This window comes from Mus musculus, chromosome 9, assembly GCF_000001635.26.
Source record: "Mus musculus strain C57BL/6J chromosome 9, GRCm38.p6 C57BL/6J".
Classification (NCBI taxonomy): Eukaryota; Metazoa; Chordata; class Mammalia; order Rodentia; family Muridae; genus Mus; species Mus musculus.
Genome location: NC_000075.6, coordinates 122,901,262 through 122,922,859, shown reverse-complemented (window position 1 = coordinate 122,922,859; position 21,598 = coordinate 122,901,262). Strand labels below are relative to the sequence as shown.

General features: G+C 43.7%; 1 protein-coding gene across 3 annotated transcripts; it reads right to left on the bottom strand.

Moving 5' to 3' along the window:
• Nucleotides 1-8,701: 8,701 nt before the first annotated feature.
• Nucleotides 8,702-19,612, bottom strand: Zfp660 (zinc finger protein 660). 3 transcript variants are annotated; one of them, NM_001370967.1, is made up of 3 exons: nt 19,518-19,612; nt 18,611-18,709; nt 8,702-14,166 (listed from the first exon to the last, which is right to left on the bottom strand). In NM_001370967.1, exon 3 carries the CDS (start codon nt 13,867-13,869, stop codon nt 12,856-12,858), a length of 1,014 nt encoding a protein of 337 aa, NP_001357896.1. In that variant the 5' UTR covers nt 13,870-14,166; nt 18,611-18,709; nt 19,518-19,612; the 3' UTR covers nt 8,702-12,855. The 3 variants fall into 3 exon arrangements, with proteins under 3 accessions (NP_001357896.1, NP_001340918.1, XP_030100355.1); NM_001353989.2 differs by having other exon boundaries at nt 19,525-19,612; XM_030244495.1 differs by lacking the exon at nt 19,518-19,612 and adding an exon at nt 19,293-19,386.
• Between the last annotated feature and the right edge of the window lie 1,986 nt (nt 19,613-21,598).

Genomic DNA, 21,598 nt, shown 5'->3' with positions numbered 1-21,598 from the left:
TACAGAAAGGTTGATGGATGGTACAGAGGATACCCCTATCCTTCATCTCGACAATATTTGCCTTAATTCTCATATATAATTAAGGTCAATTTTGGAAATTATAAACAGTAAAACTCTTTATTCCAAGTACACCACCATCATTGCCAATAAGAAAAATTAACAACTATTCATATTCAGATGTACTTAACTGTCTCAAAAGATTTCAAAACCGTTAGAAGTGGTGGTGCACACCAGCACACAGAGCCATACCATAATCTTGTGGATCTCTGTGCACTGGAGGTTGGCCTGATCTACATAGTGAGTTCCAGCTTAGCCAGGGCTACATAGAGAGACCGGGTCCTCAAAACAAAAATCAAACCTAACAATAACAAAACTCACAAACATTTCAGGCAGAGATGCCCCCCAAATGAGTTTCACAATACTCCAGTTACCGCTCTTTGGTTTTGTGTGTTTGAAATGATAAACCCAGAGGAAGGCAGCGCCCTTTACTCGGGTTCCTCATTGGGTAAATCTTAAATGATTACACAGTATCATGCCAAGGACTGGTGGCTCACATCTGTGATCCCAGCTCTCAAGAGGCTGGGGCTGGGGCACTAAGAGTTTGAGGCCATAAATGACATCACATAGTATAGGGGAGATCCAGACTCCAAACCCATGTCTTCTGAGCCTAAATCCAGTGCTCTTCACAGGTTGTTCTCAGGCAGCAGAACTGGATCACAACTCTGGATTACACTATTATATAGGTTTTCTGTAGCACCTACACCATGTTAAGAAAATGTATGATGTACATGTTTAGAAACAATGACCAGTTTTTAAATTAAAAAACTTATTTTGCTATCATTTACAACCTCACCATTACCCTTTATGAGACAAACTCAGTTTCTTCAGTCTTAAAGTGCTCCAGAGCCTCTTTCCAGAGTCACAATAAATGATTTGGTACAAACTATCTTTTAATTAGAATTGAGATTGTTTTTCTAGACTTTAGAAACCTAGGTGAAGTTTCTTCAACTTGTCTGTCAGAGCGGTCATGAGTTTTCCCTATTAAGACCTAGGGGGTCATATTCAACAGTTACTTCACTGTGATTGTGTGCTGTTTCACATATGACTGTATTTTTCTTTTTTACTGTTCTGGGTTCAAATCCAGTGTCTTAGTTAGGACATTTCTGCTGTGAACAGATATCATGACCAAGGCAACTCTTATAAGGACAACATTTAATTGGGGCTGACTTACAGGTTCAGAGGTTCAGTCCATTATCATTAAGGCAGGGACATGGCAGCATCCATGCAGGCATGGTACAGGAGGAGCTGAGAGTTCTACATCTTCTGAAGGCTGCTAACAGAATACTGGATTCCAGGCAGCTAGGATGAGGGTCTTATAACCCACACCCTCAGTGACACACCTATTCCAACAGGGCCACACCTTCTAATAGTGCCGGGCATATTCAGACCATCACACCCAGGATCTCGTGTATGCTGGTAAGCACTCTTATACTAATGCATATGCCTAGCCCTACCTAGATTTCCCGAATCTCTGTTTGGGACTCAATGGACTCATATTTGCAGCCCAAATAATTCTCCCACAGTATGAACTTTTGTTATTGATGAAGTCTTGAAGTCCATAAGAATTCCTTTGTGAACCCCACACACTCATGGTAATTTTCATCTGTGTGAACTTTCTGTTGTACAGTGATGTTTTATTTTTTGCCTAAAAACTTTATTACAATCATTACACCCATAGGATTTCTCCCCTGTGTGAATTCTATGCTGGCCAATTACATTTCTCTTGGAGGCAAAAGATTTGCTGCGTTTCTCACACTCATAAGGTTTTTCCTCAGTGTGTATTCTCTGCTGTACCACCAAATTCTCATTCTGGCTAAAATCTCTTTGACACTTTCCACATTTATAAGTTTATTTCCTCCAGTGTGAATTCGTTGATGGACCGACCATAAGATTTCTGCTAGGGGTAAGGATTTTTCTGCATATATGACATTCATAAGATTTTTTTTCCCCACACTGTGAATTCGTTGATGTTCAGTAAGGTTTCTGTGTGGGTAAAGCCTTTCCACACTCACTGCACTCACAGGCGTCTTACCACTGTGGATTGCTTTATGCTCAGTGAGGTTCCTGACTGAACTGAAAGCTCTCCTATACTCACTACATTCAAAGGGCTTTTCTCCAGTGTGGACTCTACAGTACGAGCAGGCTTGAATGATAACACCTTCCCACAGTCCTCACACTTGAATGCTTTCTCCTGGGTGTGGAGCTTGTGCTTGTGAGGGACCATGAAACTTTTGGTCATAATAAAGGCTTTCCCACACTCTCCATTTATATGGCTTCTCCCCGTGACGGAGTCTCTCATGGTCAGAAAGGTCTCTGTTGAGTCCACAGTCTTTGCGCTCATGGAGAGTCTCTCCAGTGTGGAAGCTTCCATGGAAAATGAGGCTCTTCTTCGGAATAAAAACTCTCCCACACTCCGTAGGACTTTTCTCCATTGTGGAGTCTCTGATGTCGCACAGATAAGCACTCTGGCTAAAGCTTCATCACACTGGGTGCATTTGTAAGGCTTCTCTCTGCTCTGCATTCTTATATGGTCAGTGAGGTTTGACTTGGAACTAAACATCTCCCTACTTTTTACAACCAAAGTTTTTCTCCTCTGTTTGGGCTCTGCTGTAAGAGGAGGGTTTTACTTAGAATGAAAACTTTTCCACATTCCTTACACTTGTAAGAGTCTCTGTACTGTGAAGTCGCTGATCTGAGCAAATGTTTTCCCACATTCAACACATTTATAGGCGTTGAGTCCTGCCTCCCTCACAAAGCTGAAGCCATTTTGCTCCATGCCCACCAGCTATTTCATACTGTTGTTGTAATATGCCTGCCAGTCTTTGATAACTTGACTCAGAGGAGGGTCATGCTGACCACACACCCTGTTATATGTCCTGTATGTTATGTGGCTTGTTAACCTTAAGAAATCCCACAACTATTAGCTTCATGTAGGACCCATCAAACTAAAGGTCAACGTAAACTGGTAGTCTAAAATAGTTTGAGTCAGGGCTGACCACCGGGCAGCACTTTTCTGCACCTGCATATGAGCTCAATGTGGTTTTTGTGGTTTTAGCCTTCATAAGCTGGCCCTGAGAAATGTTTGAGGTCGCAGCTCCCAGCTCCTGAGTCTGAAGCTGCATTCCTGATCCATTAGTCTTTTTTTAAAATAATATTTATTTATTTAATGTATATGAGTACACTGTAGCTGTCTTCAGACACACCAGAAGAGGGCATCAGATCCCATTACAGATTGTTGCGAGCCACCATGTGGTTGCTGGAAATTGAATTCAGGACCTCTGGAAGAGTAGTCAGTGCTTTTAACTGCTAAGCCATCTCTCCAGCCCCCCTGATCCATTAGTCTTAGAGTGTGCGTTCAATACATTTCCCTGTCTGACTGAGATTGGTGTTCATGTGTTCATGTGGTTTGTGGGGTGACTCCTCAACCCCAACAACAGGGCTTTTCCCCAGAGTGGATTCTCTGGTGCAGGATAAGGCTCTTTTTTTTAGAATGAAAGCTTTGTGAGACTTATTGCTTTTATAGGGCTTTTCCCCTTTGCAGAGCCTCTGGTGTTGAGTAAGGTGAGTATTCTGAGAAAACACCTTCCCACATTCATTACATTATATTGTATATACATTACATTATATGAATCTCCTCTGAATGCTATCATTGATGTATAAGGCCTAAGTGTCCACAGAAGCCCATTCCATATTCCTCACATCTATAAGGTTTCTCCCCAGTGTGGATCCTCTGGTGGTTCAGAAAATAAGCACTTTGGGGGAATGCTTTCCCATAGTCATTGCATCTAACAGGTCTCTCCACACAATGGTTCCTCAGTGCATTAGAAGGTTTGAGTGCTGAATAAAGCCCTTTCCACGTGAGGTTTCTCACCACTGTAGATTCTCTGAAGGTTTATAAATGGGGGATTTTACTACAAATGTTTACAACATATATTACACTTAAAAGTCTTTTTCCTCAATACCTATTAAACTTCTACAAGTAGCTGAATCCAAGGTCAAATTTTCTTCAATTTCCCTCCACTTCTGGCCTCATTTTTCTGGTGGAGCCCTTTTCTTCTTCTCTTGTTCACACAGGGAACCTTTCTTCACTATATCTAGTTTTTCTCTTTTCATTTTCCAACCGATTTGGCAAAACTTGCAATTCTTCTTCAAAAGCAAGAACCTGAGAAATATGTCCTTGAAATCTTTTTGACGTTCCTTTTGGTAGCCTGCTCTCTGGAAAATACTCAGTTTTGATGATACCTTCTCATTCTCCTTAATGGTCTCCCATACTGGTAAGTGGAATTAAATGTGAAGTTATCAAATTATTATATTTTTGAAAAGACTATTTGTTGTTGTTGGTTTTCTTCCTTCCTTCCTTCCTTCCTTCCTTCCTTCCTTCCTTCCTCTCTCTCTCTCTCTTTCTTTTCTTCCTTTCCTTCTTTCTTTCTTTTTTTAATGGTGCCAGAGATGAAGCACAGGGCTTTGTGTGAGACAAGCCTTCTACCCCCAAGGCACACCCTGAGCCAATGCTTTTTTTGAGAAGAGATCTAAATGTGTAACTTAAATGGTCTTGGACTTACTGTGTAGATCAGAATATCCTCAAATCCATGAGTGCCCTGTCTGTCTGTCTCCTAAACACTGGGATTACAGGGTAGCACCACCATGATACACTGTCTGTCTGTCTGTCTGTCTGTATGTATGTATGTATGTTTCTGTCATCTTGTTATGTGGCCCAGCATAGTGCTGAGCTCACAGCTTTCCCATTTCAGCTTCTCGGGTATAAGTATTACGGGATGTGATATGACACCTAGTTTAAGAACAAAAATTATTCAATGGCTTAAAATATACTGTAAGGACACCTGTTGTATGTGTAAGGACACATGTTGTGTGTATAAGGACACATGTTGTGTTTGTTTATTCACTCACTTTTGCAGTGCTGGGGATGGAACCCAGGGCCGTCCACATGCTAGGCAGGTGATCCATCAATAGACTACATTTCTGTCCTTTAGAAGAATGTACTTTAAAAACATGTTTTTAGATTTATTTATGTCTATTTATTTCATGTGAATGAGTGTTTTGCCTGCCTGCATGCATGTCTATGCATCACATGCATGCCTGGTACCCACAGAGGCTAGAAAGGGGTATCTGATCCTCTGGAACTGGAGTTACAGACTGCTGTGAGCCACCATGTGGGTGCTGGGAATCAAATCCTGGTCCTTTGTAAGAGTGGTTAGTATTCTTAACCACTGAGCCATCTCATCCCTTCCCTCCCCTAAAGTAAATAAATGAATATAATAATAGCTGAAAACTTATTTAATGCAAAAATGCTTTTATTTTTTAAACTTATTTTTTACATGCCATATTCCATTCCCTGCCCCCCATCCACCCTCTGCTCCACATTCCACACCTCCTCCCCACCCCCTTGTCTCCACGTGAATGCCCTCACCCCCAACCCACCTGACCTCTAACTCCCTGAGGCCTCTAGTCTCTTGAGGGTAAGGTGCATCATCTCTGAATGAACACAGGCTCCAAGTCCTCTACTGTATGTGTGTTAGGGACCTCATATCAGCTGGTGTATGCTTTTTGTTTGGTAGTCCAGTGTTTTGAGAGATCTCAGGGGTCGAGATTAATTGAGACTACTGGTCCTCCTACAGGATCTCCCTTCTCCTCAGCTTCTATCAGCCTTCCCTAGTTCAACAACAGAGGTCAGCTGCTTCTGCCCATTCTTCTGCAGAGTGTAAATATCCGCATCTGACTCTTTCAGCTGCTTGTTGGGTCTTTCGGAGGGCAGTCATGATAGGTCCCATTTTGTGAGCACTCCATAGTGTCAGGCCAGCAGAATGAATGGAAACAAACAACCTCAAGAAATAGGAGGTTGGGGGGACCCTCCAGAATGCACCAGAGATCTGGGAGGTAAGAGACTCTCAGGAATCAAAGGGAGGGACCTTAGATGAAATGCCCGACAGTAGGGAGAGGGAACTTATAGAGCCCACCTCCAGCAGGAAGACATCAAGTGAGGGATGGGGTTGCCATCCCACAGTTACATTGTTATGTCTTGAGTCTATGGGAAACCCAGACAAGCCCAAGAATTGTGAAATCTGTTGTAACTCACAAAAGTCTTTTTATTGTTTTAAGTTTGAACCCAGATCGTCTGTCTCATACTCACCACATGAATGTTGACAAGTGACCCTGAGTCTAGAAAATATTGGGTTTATATACAGTATAGTTAGGAGGAATAGTGTGAATATTTACAGAAAAGGGTAGTAGAGGATGGAATAGTATTGAAGTGGGGGGGTGATGGGTGTCTGTTTAAGGACTAATTTTATAGCCAGTTGTAACTGTCTGTGACCTGACCTCTGTTTATCTTTTATAGTTTTCTATGGTCTCTCCTGAGCTTGTTATTTTTCTAAGGTCTCAAGGACAGGAACCTGGAGTTCCTATCAGCAGGAGTGTTAGTTTTTGGAGACTTAGAGGAGAGAAAACATCTCCTTAGAACGTCCTCATCATGGGTCGTGCCATTTTAATGCTAGGGGAGGGGGAGAGAGCCCGGGCTGCTGCAGGAGGATGCAGCACAGAAACCAGCTGTCTGCATATCTTGGTTGCTGCTGTGTGTGTTGAGGAAAGGGGGTGTGTGCGGGGAAGGGGGGAGGATGGGAGCCTCTGGCGGGGAGTGCAGAGGCAAACTGTACAACACTGAAGTGTCTCTAGTATCAATAATTCAGGGGTTACAATGACATCTCTGACCCATAATTGTTCCTGTCTGAAAGAATTACGGGATGGAAATGGAGAGGAGCCTGAGGAAAAGAAGGCCCAGCGACAGGCCCAAAGTGAGATCCAACTTACTTATTTTCACTCTATGCATATTGCTTGCACATATGTCTGTGCACCACATGCTTGCCGAGTGCCCACAGAGGCCAAAAAAGGGCACTGGGTACCTTGCACCTGGAAATGTGAATGGCTTTAAGTCATCATATAGGCTCTGGGAGTGAAATGTGGGTCTGTCACCAAACAAACAACCCACAAATGCTCTTAACCACTGAGCCGTTTCTCAAGCCTCAAATGTGCTAAACTCTAAACAATTTTCTAAGGCTTAAAAAAAATAACAATTCATAAACAATACTGAAAGGCAAACAGACAGAGAAAAAAAAAGGGACACAGCGTTTTACAATGGGAAAGTAGTTGTATCAAAGAAAAATGTGGGAGAGAAACAAATAGGAATTAAATGACCCATGAACTTCTGAAGAGAAAGAAGATGAAGGCTCCCAGTGTTAATTTGCCTAATGGAGGCTGGAAAGGCAACAGTAATACCACAAGCACGTGTGGGAGGTAGACCTTCTTGTCCACTTTGGGGGGCAGTCAAATTGAAATTTCAATGATCAAAAGCACCTTGGTAATATGCTTCAAAGTTTAAATCTTATAGATATTTGATCTACCACCACTGCTGCGATGCTGAAGAACAGAGTTTCATAAGTGTAAAACTATGTGGTGCAAATTGCTACAGACAATGAAATTTAAGGTTGTTAGAGCACGGAGAATGATACCTGGAAGACCTCAGGCAAACTTTAAAGTTACCATTCTGGTTTGTTTTCTGATGCTGTGATAAACACTATACCAAAAAGCAGCTTAGAGGAGGAAAGGGTTTGCTTGGCTTATAGTTCCAGTCAAAGTCCATTGTGGGGAGTCAGGGCCAGAACTCATACAGAAACCGTAGAAAAATGCTGCTTGCTTGCTTACTTTCAGGCCCAGACACACCTGCCTAGGGATTGGTTTGGAGCCCTCCCACATAATTATCGATCAAGACACAATCTCTCCATAAGCCAATCTGATTAAGGTAATTCTTCAGTTGAGGTCCCTCTTCCCAACTGATGCAAGACTGTATACTGCTGACTATAGATAAAAAGTATGACAGTTATCCTGGAGCAAAAGCCAAGACTTCTAGAGCCCAATCAGCTCCAGGAGTAGATGCTTCTGGGATGTAAGGTTCTCTAGAATACCTCCTTTGACAAAAGTCCCTTGCCCTGCAGGACAGGTATGTCTGAGACCAAATGAATGGAATGACTTTGGTCTATATTCTCAACAGTTCTTCCACCTACTTACAACAAACTGCACCCAACACTGACCGGGCTTCCTGGATGCTCAGGAACAGGTGCTAGAGCAGGTTACCTCGTGTGTAAGTTTGGTTTCTTAGCGTGCAACAGGCCCACAGTAGTTCGTACGGAGTTCTGAGACTGGGTTGTCTGAATACTCCAAGGCTTTTGGTTTGGTTTGTCTTGTGGTGCTTGGAGCACACGTCCAGTGTATGTTCTGCCACTTAATTGTATCCTTAAGCCCTCATTCAATTTCCTGTACAGAGCCTGATGCTTGGGTTTAGTGTTCCTTACCCCATAGGTCACTAACTCTCTTTTGAAGTTCAGTGAAGATTAATGCTGACATACATATGGGGTGATTCCAATGCTCAAATAGTAAAGGTAGGCTGGATTAAGTTGTGTAGTTGGTTGGCCCTACACAGTTTTCTCTGAGAAGTGTTCATTAGGTTAACTGAAATATTTTTGATAACCTTGAATAAGATCCTGGGCTGTGGCTCTCCAGAAATCATATGATCATCAGAAACAACATTGTTTGGATACAAAATAAAAAACACACACAAAACAGAAACAAATTGTTATTATTAAATTTTGTCCATTTATTATTAAATCTTGTTCATTTCTCCAGGATACTTTTCTAGAAGAAAAACTGTTGGGCCAAAGGGTGCAAACATCCTACAAGTTTTAAGGTTTAACAGTCACATCACTGATTTATGAGCCTCCTCATCGATTTAATACAGTCAGACCCTTACAAGCTTGCTGATAACCAATCAGGAGAGGCAAAAATCTAAACAAAAGTTCAATGTGTGAACACACTTAACAGAACGCATAAGCACACAAGTATAGGTGGCATTCATGAGAGGTAACCCTGAATTGCAGATAAAAGAAAAACATTCAAAGCCTATTCAGGAACACTATTTCAGGAAGATATTGTATTTTCAAAGGAAGAGATAACAGCTGAGTCTTGTAAACTCATATGCTCAAAGGAATGGCAGGGCTTTGCTGACTATAAGGAGCAAGCCACCGGAGCCCAGCCTTCTCAAAAGCAATTCTCCCATTTTGCTCCCCCATTTTGTTAACAGGGTCAAGCAGTGTTCATATCTCCAGGCTCAGGGACCTGCTCCTACCCTGCCCCTCCAAAGATTTTCTTAATTGCCTCATAAACCTACCAGTTTATGTAAAACTTGCTGTTATTTTAACAAAGGTGTCTGAATTGTAAAAATATATAACAGACTGCCTGCCCGGCTCTCATCAACTGCACCCATCTAACCAGCTCCTTTGTTCCCTTGAGCTCCAGACCAAACATCTAGGAGGATGAGTTAAGGGCCTTAAAGCCAGGTGTCCTGGAAAAGGCTCAGTCTCCAACAGATATTCCCTCACTTAACCCTTAATGTCAAAACATGATTGGCTGATCCTAAGCCCCCCTCAGCCCCCCTCATTTTCCTCTAAATCTGTGATACAGCTTCCCCTCAGGGACGAGGTTCAGATCCCAAGCTGACTGCCTCCCTGAGCGCTCAGGAAAGGAAGCTTTCATTTATAAGCTTCCATCTTTGGAGTGAGTTTTCTTGGTTTCCACCTGAAACCTGACTCTGAGGATTGGAGCTGCAGGTTGTTCCCAGTTTGTTTCTTTGGGACAGGGTCTGGAACTGGCTAGGTAGACCATGCTAGCCTCCTACTCACAGAGATCCACTTCCTGAGCGCTTGGAGGAAGGCATGCACTGTGATAGCCAACCCCAGTTTGTTATGTATCTGTGACTTTGTTATCACGGTTGGTGACATGTAACAGTTCTTTTATGGCTTCTGGGTCTGGGGCATTGACTAGAAAGACTCTGAACATGATGAAAGTCTATAGTTAATAAGGGATACATATAGAAAGAATAGTGGAGTGGGAAGGATCAGATATCAGGAAGGTCAGCTCAGTTTTTCCAAGGCTAATAAAATAATTATATTCTAAATAAGGAGGTGATATGTATAAGACAAATAAGACACCTGCCACATCTATGAGTGATGGAAAGGAATTTTGCTTGTTTGTTTTTGTCTTTTTGAGACAGTGTTTCTCTAGGTAGCCCTAGCTATCCTGGAACTCACTCCCTCTGTGGACCAGGTTGGCCCCAAAGTCAGAGATGCATCTGCCTCTGCCTCCTCAGTGTTGGGCCACCACATCTGGCTTGATGGAATGGGATTTTAATAAGTTATTTAAAATAATTTTCTACAACTGATAAGTTCCATACTGTAAAATATCTTACTGTTATTTTATATGTGCGCCAGATGTGTGCCTGTGTGTGACAGAGTGTTCAGGCACTCACATGCCACGGCACAAGTATGGAAGTCAGAAGACAACTTTGTGGAGTCAGCTCTTTCCTTTCACCTTTACGTGGGTTCTGGGATGACACTCAGGTTGGTCAGGCAATTGCCTTTACACACTGGGCCATGTGACCTGCCCCCTTGAGTTTCATACTTTGCACACAAAAACAAATCCCACATTTTTCTTGCTTCTCACAAAAGGTTTGTGAAGCAGCAGTCAAAAGTAGACTCAGGAGGTGAAAGGCTCACACTTGAGCATCAGGGACTACTTCGTGTGAGCAAACTATGAATCCAAGGATTCTAAGCTCCAACATCCAAAACTTGCCATCTAAGAGGAGGCTTCTGACACTACACCAACTGTTAGAAGACAATGTTTCCAATCACTAGTTGGAGATAAAGCTTTAATCTGTTAGGCTAAAAACCAGAAATGAGTAGCTATTGCCAGCTCGGCAAAGACTTTTTTGCAGAGCACTGCATTTTTCTCGAGTTTACAGCCTTCTTACTTCAGTGATATTTATTCCTCTGTAGAGACAATGTTTTGCTTCTTTCAAGTCATAAAACAATGAAAATCGATCCATCCCTAAACACACAAAAACAAATTCATCTCCAGAAGACTGGAAACTATTGCCCTAGAGACATGTTAAACATTTAGGGTATTTATTGTTAGCCTGCAAGAAGACTAGAGAGACAGAGAGAGCTGATGTGGAGAATCAGCCTATTGAGCTCCATCTAGAATGCAGTACACATGATTTAAAAGCATCCTCTCAGCATCGGGAGAGTACCTTCCAGCATTGTCTTACAGATTCCCCCCCCCCTTTTTTCCCCCCGAGACAGGGTTTCTCTGTGTAGCCCTGGCTGTCCTGAAACTCACTCTGTAGACCAGGCTGGCCTCGAACTCAGAAATTTGCCTGCCTCTGCCTCCCGAGTGCTGGGATTAAAGGCATGCGCCAGATTTCCCTTTAATCAAAACCATATAAAATGATATTTTGGAGGCTGAAGAGATGGCTCAGGGCTGTTCTTACAGAGGACCCAGGTTCAATCCCCAGCAATCACATGGCAGCTCACAATTGTCTGTAACTCTAGTTTCAGGAGATCTGACACCCCACACAGACACACATGCAGGAAAAACACCAATAAAATAAAAATAAATATATTATTATAATAATAAAATGATAGGTTGTTACCCATTTTCTTCTCAACTCAGACAAGTTTTGTTTTTCAAGACAGGATTTCTGTGTAGCCCTGGCTGTCCTGGAGCCCACTGTGTAGATCGGGGTGGGCTCAAACGCAGAGATCTGCCTGCCTCTGCCTCCCAAATGCTGGTATTAAAGGTGTGCGCTCTGTTCTGTCACGTGCCAAGTGTGACATAATCATAGCATCATTTCACTTAATCCTCACATATCCCTCTGAAGTGAACAACCTTCCCCTTCTCACACAAGTCCGAGCAGTGTCATCACTCATCTAAAGTAGTGAAGCTGGTGCTCAGCCAGTGGGTCAGGACTCAGGTCTCCTCTAATTGTCTAGACATCTCTGTTGGAAGGGTGGAGCTCAGTCATCCATTATAGGACGATTATTTCACTACACACTAAGGGGTGCACTAAAGTTCCACCCCCTTCAGTAGCAGGAAGTGGATTCTAAAAGAAATGGATTCGCTCATAATTCCACTTCTGCCAGTGCCAGGATTAGGGTGAATCCCAAGATTTAAAGACTACACAATAGGTACTTTTCCTACCACTGAATTAAAAACAAGCATGTGCTTGTATTTAAAATAGATTATACTTTTTTGTAAATATAAAAGTAACACTCTCATTGTAGAAAATCTAGAAAGCCTAGAAAAGTATACAGAAGAAAATAGAAATAATCTACAACCTATCACCTCGAGATAACTATGGTGAAAATTTAGGTTTGGTTCTTCTCTTTCTCCGTTTTCCTAGGTGAAAATATTTTATCTGGATATTTCATTCCTCCACTTTCCATGTTATCCAGAAATTTCTCCCATGGCATACATTAAAAATTCTTTTAAAAACAAAATGGTTTCAGAAGCATAATATGAATAGACTATCATTCCTTTCACACTGCTCATATAATAATCTACAGTTTGGGTGGTCTCTGTTTGGTTGTTTGGTTTGGTATTTTGTTTGTTTCTTTGTTTTCCCCTTTAGCTATGTATAATGTTGGCATGAATATCCCTTTTGTTAGACTTTAGCTACTTACTATTTTCTGTGTACGGATTTGTAGAAGCAGAATTAATTTTAATGTTATTAAAAAATCTAATTTTCGAAAAAGTAGTAATTAACATTATTGCCATTTTTTTCCCTAAGACAGGGTCTCACTTTGTGGCCTTGGCTAGTCTAGAACTCGCTATGTAGACCAGGCTGGCCTAAAACTAATGTCTCCTAAATGCCGGGATTAACGGCAAGTGCCATCACACCTGGCTGGTAAACAGTAAGGTTTCTTTCTCTTCATTGTGCTTCCTTTGATGCTGAATGAGCTGGGAGCTGTAACGATAAGCTCTCCCACACTCACTACACTTATAGGGTTTCTCTTTAGTATGAGTTCTCAAATGTAGAATAACCTGAGATGTCTGCCTGAATGTCTTACCACATTCATTACATTTATAAGGCTTCTCTCCAGTGTGAACTCTCTGATGATCTATAAGGTTTCGGTTAGAAGTAAAGGCTTTCCCACACTCATTACATTTGTAAGGTTTCTCTCTGCGGTGGAGTCTCTGGTGTTCATTAAGAGCCTTCCTGAAGATGAAGGCTTTCCCACACTCGGCACACTCGTAGGGCTTCTCCCCAGTGTGAATTCTCTGATGGTCCATAATCTTTGTATTAGAACCACATGTTTTCCCACACTCTTTACATTTGTAAATCTTTTTCCCTCTGTGCATTCTCTGATGTTGAGTGAGGTTTGAACTCCTGCTAAAGGCTTTCCCACACTCAATACAAGTGTAGGGCTTCTCGCCAGTATGAACTCTGTGATGAGAGATAAGTCCTGAGCTCCGGCTGAAGGCTTTCCCACACTCTTTACATTTGTGCGTTTTCTCCCCACTGTGGACTTCCTGGTGCCGGCTGAGATGTGACTTCCCACTGAATGCCTTCCCACAATCACTGCACGTGTACGGCTTAAGTCCCGTGTGGATTCTTCGATGAACCACAAGGTTGGAGCTGTGACTGAAGGCTTTTCCACATTCCTTACACTTATAAGGCTTCTCTCCTGTGTGGATTCGCTCATGCACAGTGAGGTTGGCACTCTGACTGAAGGCTTTTCCACACTCAGTGCACACAAACTGTCTCCTTTCACCATGACCTCTCTTCCCCGTCATGGAGGCACAGAACTGAGGACCACTGTTTTCATGCTCTGGGTCACTTCCTTCAGTGGGCGACTTGCTATCTTCAAATGTCTTATGTTTGAACTTTCCTGTCTTTCTCTGCATCCTCTCCAGCCAGGGGCATCTCAGTGACCCTTTTCCTCTTCTCTTTTCCTTTTAAATCTTTTACTTCCTCTGCAACACTTATGTGCAATTAATTCTCTTGGGGGTAAAACATGATTCTGATTTTCAGGAATGATGTCTTAGAATTAATACCCCCTTCAGTCTATTTCACCACCTGACAGGAAAGAGAACGTGTATACGCCCCACCTTCCTGTAATAGGGTGAGAATTATTTTAGGAAGACAAGATGGAGTAGGTCACAGAGCCTTACGTAGAAGGGTGAGTGTTCAAAAGCAGAGAACTGTTCAAAACAATGAGAAGAGTGAGGTTAGATAAGAGGCAATAAAAGGTGAAGACAGACAAGGGGAGAAGCTCACACGTCCAGCCTCAGAACTGCAACAGACAGTGGAAAACCCACTCTGCTCTCGTCTTGTTCCACTCTCTAAAATGGGAGCAAAACAACTGAAAGGCAGGGTCAGGTATACTCTTGTACTGAGAAAACATATGAGCAAAGGTCCTTGGTTCAGGTACCCGAAATGCCTAATGTTCAGACTAGTCTGGCTTTTACTTCTTGCTGAACTATTTCCTTAGCAACAGTGATTCAGCGGTTGGCATCGAGCAAACAGAACTACAGAATAGCAACTAAGACTGTTTTAAGGTACAACTGAGGTTCTATGTTTTTCTTGAGGTCTGGGCACCAGGCCCCAGCCCGCACCTCTGCATGTAAGCTTCCTGGTGGCTCTTCACACCATCCTTCAAATACTGACGTGAGTCCAGCACAGCATAGCTCACAGGGCTTATCTGAAGCTAGAGCCAGCTTTCTGTGCTAGTTTTAGGTGTCTGTTTTGCAACTGAAGGATCAAGTTGAGGAACAGGGTTTAAGAGTAACAAAGGACCTCTGCCAGAATGGTGTATGGTGTGACAGTAATGTGGGCAGAGAGTAGGGACAGCACCACAAGAGGGGCTCAGGCATAAAGCCATGTATCAGGAGCAAACAGAAATGTCCTGATCCGCTGGATACAAAACCCTGCATGTGTATGTAACATCTGCAGCCCTCAAGTCTGGAGGTGCTGAAGTGTAAAAGCACACTGACTGTCAGGTGACTGCGCCGCACCCATGCACATGTCCTCACAGTGTGCTTCCTTCAGACTATGAACACACTGCTGAATAGTTAAACATATAGATGATATAATCCTGCACCCTGCATCCTCACCCTTGTTTAATAAATATTGTATAGCATGAGCTTCTGCCTCAAAAAAAAAAAAAAGCTAAAAATAAAAATTCTGTGTATCCACGGTGTGTTCTCTGATAGTTAAGTGAAGCTAGTATAACCATTTAATTGTGTGTATGTAGTGAGAGGAACTTAAGGATACAACATGCTGTTATAACTATGACCAATAAATTTCCTGAACTTATTCTTCTGTTGAACTGAAATTTGCTATCCTCTCACTAACAGCTCTTTAACACTTAGTAAGTCATTGTGATGAGGCTCACAGCATTTCTGTAGAACCCAAGGAGGAAGATGGATGTCAGATCATATCTGATGAAGAAGGGCTACTTTGGGACTGGAGAGATGGCTCAGCGGTCTCTCCCTGTTGTTCTTACAGAGGACCTGGATTCAATTTCCAGCACCCACATGGCAGATGACAATCATCTGTAATTCTATGGACTCAGACACCTTCCTTTGACTCTCTCTCTCTCTCTCCTTCTCCATATATATATATATATATATATATATATATATATATATATATATATCTATATATCTATATATATATACATACATACAGACTAACAGAGATCTGCCTGCCTCTGCCTCCCAAGTGCTAGTATTAAAGGCATGTACCACCATGCCAGGCTGCAATACTTTAAAAGACTCCATATTCTAAATAAATATGACAATATATTTGTAGTCCTAGCAATTATATCTCAGTATAAACCATCCAAGAGTCTGCTTCACTAGGAAACTGATTAGTCACACTTTTTTTTCAGAGACTGTCAGAATTTTGGAAGCTAGAACATACGCACCAGTATACTAGACTCTTGGTTTTTATTTTTTCAGACAAGGTCTCACTAGGTAGCCCAGGCTGACCTGGAACTCACAGCAATCTTCAGTGCTGGAAACTGCCCCCATATTTCATATGATGACCCAGCTCCAAGTCTTACATCCAACGGACAGATAGGGAGACTAGACCTTACAGTATTCAAATTTAAGTCTCATGACACTCAAGTCTGAGTTCCCTCATATCGTTCTTTCCCCTCACCCCAACCTCTCTTCTCAAGCTCCACAGGTTCCCCCTCTCACTTCTGTGTTTTTTGCTAGCTGATAATATCCTCAGGAAATTCTCCCTTTCTGTCAGACATAGTGGCATAAGTATATAATCTTGGAAGGTGGAGACAGGAGAATCAGGAGTTCAAGACCAGTCTTTGACCACATAGCAGTTTTGAGGGTGGCCTAGGGTACTGAGGCCTCATCTCAAAAGAGAGAGAGAGAGAGAGAGAGAGAGAGAGAGAGAGAGAAATAAGGGAGAGGGGAACTGCAGGGAGGAGAAAGGAAAGGAGTCCTTTCAGTCCTGATCCCATTTCCTTTAATAAGCAAGATTCCTCTCTCCCCTCTCCAGACTGACTTCACAGACTGACTTCACAGGCAGACTTCACAGACTGACTTCACAGACTGACTTCACAGACTGACTTCACAGGCAGACTTCACAGACTGACTTCACAGGCTGACTTCACAGACTGACTTCACAGGCAGACTTCACAGACTGACTTCACAGGCTGACTTCACAGGCAGACTTCACAGACTGACTTCACAGGCAGACTTCACAGGCTGACTTCACAGACTGACTTCACAGGCTGACTTCACAGACTGACTTCACAGGCAGACTTCACAGACTGACTTCACAGGCAGACTTCACAGGCAGACTTCACAGGCAGACTTCACAGGCAGACTTCACAGGCAGACTTCACAGGCTGACTTCACAGACTGACTTCACAGACTGACTTCACAGACTGACTTCACAGGCAGACTTCACAGACTGACTTCACAGGCAGACTTCACAGACTGACTTCACAGGCAGACTTCACAGGCTGACTTCACAGACTGACTTCACAGGCAGACTTCACAGGCAGACTTCACAGACTGACTTCACAGACTGACTTCACAGGCAGACTTCACAGGCAGACTTCACAGGCAGACTTCACAGGCTGACTTCACAGACTGACTTCACAGACTGACTTCACAGACTGACTTCACAGGCCGACTTCACAGACTGACTTCACAGGCTGACTTCACAGACTGACTTCACAGGCAGACTTCACAGACTGACTTCACAGGCAGACTTCACAGGCAGACTTCACAGGCTGACTTCACAGACTGACTTCACAGGCAGACTTCACAGGCTGACTTCACAGGCTGACTTCACAGACTGACTTCACAGACTGACTTCACAGGCAGACTTCACAGGCAGACTTCACAGACTGACTTCACAGGCAGACTTCACAGACTGACTTCACAGGCAGACTTCACAGGCAGACTTCACAGACTGACTTCACAGGCAGACTTCACAGACTGACTTCACAGGCTGACTTCACAGACTGACTTCACAGGCTGACTTCACAGACTGACTTCACAGGCAGACTTCACAGACTGACTTCACAGGCAGACTTCACAGACTGACTTCACAGACTGACTTCACAGACTGACTTCACAGGCAGACTTCACAGGCAGACTTCACAGACTGACTTCACAGGCTGACTTCACAGGCTGACTTCACAGGCAGACTTCACAGGCTGACTTCACAGACTGACTTCACAGACTGACTTCACAGGCAGACTTCACAGACTGACTTCACAGGCAGACTTCACAGGCTGACTTCACAGGCAGACTTCACAAGCTGACTTCACAGGCTGACTTCACAGGCAGACTTCACAGGCTGACTTCACAGGCTGACTTCACAGACTGACTTCACAGGCTGACTTCACAGGCTGACTTCACAGGCTGACTTCACAGACTGACTTCACAGGCAGACTTCACAGGCTGACTTCACAGGCTGACTTCACAGACTGACTTCACAGACTGACTTCACAGGCAGACTTCACAGGCAGACTTCACAGGCAGACTTCACAGGCAGACTTCACAGGCTGACTTCACAGACTGACTTCACAGGCAGACTTCACAGGCAGACTTCACAGACTGACTTCACAGGCAGACTTCACAGGCTGACTTCACAGGCAGACTTCACAGGCTGACTTCACAGGCAGACTTCACAGGCTGACTTCACAGGCTGACTTCACAGACTGACTTCACAGGCTGACTTCACAGGCTGACTTCACAGACTGACTTCACAGGCAGACTTCACAGGCTGACTTCACAGGCTGACTTCACAGGCTGACTTCACAGGCTGACTTCACAGACTGACTTCACAGGCAGACTTCACAGGCAGACTTCACAGGCTGACTTCACAGGCAGACTTCACAGGCTGACTTCACAGACTGACTTCACAGGCAGACTTCACAGGCAGACTTCACAGACTGACTTCACAGGCAGACTTCACAGACTGACTTCACAGGCTGACTTCACAGGCTGACTTCACAGGCTGACTTCACAGACTGACTTCACAGGCTGACTTCACAGGCAGACTTCACAGGCTGACTTCACAGGCAGACTTCACAGACTGACTTCACAGGCAGACTTCACAGGCTGACTGGCTGTTGATCACTCAGGAGAGAAGAGAATAACTCACCGTCATTCTCAAACACAGTAAATGTTGCGCTCCTAAGGATCTGTCCAGCACACTTTTCCTGAACGCCTCCTTGGATTCAGTGCGGAAGATCTTGAGTCGCTGTAAACAGATACATGTGAGAGATTTACACCCAAGGCAGTGTTGTGTCTTCTGTTAACCTCCTGACCTGCAAAACGCTCTCTCTCTCTCTCTCTCTCTCTCTCTCTCTCTCTCTCTCTCTCCCCCTCCCTCCCTCACACTCACACTCACACACCACAATAATAATAATAATAATAATAAATTAAATTTTTTTCAAAAAGACTAGTAGCAGGGCATGGTAGCCAAATATGATTTTAATCCCAGCACTTCAGGAGCAGAGGCAGGTGAATCTCTGTGAGTTTAAGGCCAACCTAGTCTGCAGAGCAAGTTTCAAGTCAGCCAATGTTACATAGTGAGACCCTGTCTCAAATTACAATAGTGATAATAACAGTAATAAGAATAATAAGTATTACACATAAGACCTTTAATGGATGCTAAATGTTTTCCTGATTACTGATTTCTTAAAATTGTTCGGCCTTGGAATATGCTGTTTGCCCTTTTGATGAGCAGGGTCGGCCTATAAGCTTATTCCCTATCTTCTCTTTCAGTGATGGGTGGTTTTGGTTGAGGGCATAAATGAGTAACTATTCCTGGACAATCCTACCCCCTCTTCCAGACGCCAGTGTCTTGGCTGGCGACACAGCGGGGCTTGAACACAGGCCCGCGGCTGGGTCGTCCTGGGAGAGCCTGGTCCCCGAGAGCCTTGGCAGGTCCTGTCATCGCCCCACCCCGCACAGGAGATGCTGGACAAAGGCAGGCACCCCTGAGACCCAGGACGGCACCACCCACGGGAGCCACTCGCTCCTGGAGCCCAATGCCCAGGGCGTACCCCTCACCGAACCACACGCAGTCCTCCGAACAAAGCCGGCGAGTGGCAACAGAGACTTGCATGCCTTCCTTGCGCCTGAGGCCCTTCTAGGCAACGGGAGGTCTCCGCATCTCTGTACCAAGGCCAAGTCGTCCAGCTGACACGCCCCTCAGTCCCTCAGGCCCTTCTAGGCAGCCGGAGGTCTCAGCATCTCTGTGCCCCAGGGCTGAGCTGTCCAGGTTCCTTAGAAGCTCTGAAGCGCTGCAGATGCCCTGGCTTCCAGACATCACTATTATTAACTCGGTGGACAGTCGTGGAGAGTTCAGCCAAGGCCTCAGGTAGCACGGGGAGAGAAACCAATAGCCTGGTCAGCCAGGCCTCTTCCGGATACTGGGCTTCTCAGAGACAACCCCTAGCCTCACAGTCAGATTCGGCTATTTATTGCAGCAGGTGAAAATACATAATGGTAGGTTACTTCTCTGTCACTGTTCTAAGAACTGCACACGCAGTGGTAAAGAAAATGAGGCTGCATTAAAGTAAAGGGAGGTGAAAAGAGATACCTGGTAGCTATTGGGTAGCGAATCAAAAGAGGGAGAAGTGGTAGACTGCATAGACGAAGCTTATTTAGGAAACGAAGGAAAAATGCAGACATCTGGGAAAAGTGTGTTCCTGTCGGAACATTAGGAGCAAAACTCTTGGATCAGGAATTACCTGAGGCAGTAAGGATATTAGAGGCCGTGGTAAGCGCTTTGGATCTCTCTGGATGCTGCAGGAAGCAAGCTGTTAAGAACTCAGAAACAAGGAGAGGCACAAGCTTTCTTTTGTTGTTGTTAGGTTGTTGGTTGTGTGTGTGTGTTGTCACACATTCCAATATTTGTTGCCTACGAAATATAAAATGAACCAAGAAGCCTGTTCTTGTAAATTCTCTGAATAATCTGCTCTGTGTTTGGAGGTATTCTAAAATGACCTTGTGTGAAAGCTAATTTGTCTTTTACAGTTAGTAGTGCCTGCTGCCTTTTGGAGAACAGGCTGAGAGACAGGAAGAACAAACACAAATTTATCAAAAAGGTATTGCATTTTGTGCAGAGGGAAATGATGACTTCGACTGGAAATGAAATAGCAAGTAAAAATTGGGACTACACACATTTTGAAGGGGTGACCAGAGTGATTTACTAATGAATTATATGTTGGTCACTGTTTTTCAAATCTGGAATGTCTCTCAGAGGTTCATGTGTTAAAAACTTATTGCATCTTTGTTTCTTTGAATTCCTCTTCTTGTGTCAGCAGTGTTGTGTAATTTTTCCAGGGGCTATGTAAACAATTTCTATTTCCTCCAGTTAGGACACCACCAACAGACCAAGAATTACAGGAAAATACATGAGAGATTCCTTATAAGAACATGGACGAGTCAGGGGCAGCATCATCACTGGAAACCACACTCTAGCATGGGTGAGTAGTCCCAAATATCTAAATATTGCACATGTAGAGCTTTGCACAACTTACATCTTGACTGGTCAGAGAGTCCTGTGGGTTTTTTCTTTGTTTGTTCTGCTTTTTCTTGTTTGTTTGTTTGTTTTATTTTTTGAGACACAGTTTGTGTGTGTGTGTGTGTGTGTGTGTGTGTGTGTGTGTGTGTGTGTAGTCCTAGCTGTCCTGGAACTCACACTGTAGACCAGGCTGGCCTCCACCTCAGAGATCCACCTGCCTCTGCCTCTCAAGTACTAGGATTATATGCAAGTGCCACCACTACCCGCCTTATATTCTTACTACTTTTATAAACTTGTGGAGGGGCCTTATGAATTTTCTAGGTTTCAGAATCTTTCTGAGTCTTGTAAGATAAAAAACAGGTTGTGTGTGTGTGTGTACATGTAGGCATACATGTTGGTGCCCACAGAATCCCAAAGAGGTCATCAGATCTCTGGAACTGGAGTTATAGATTCTTGTGGACCTCTCAATGTGGGTATGAGGAACCTAACTTGGGTCCTCGGAAAGGGCTTGTAACTGCTAGTTACCTCTCTAGCAATACCTTGTAAGTTGTGTTTATTTCCTGAGCCTTATAAGTTTTACTTCCCTAATGTTGGTAGCTTCCCTACTTCCTCTAG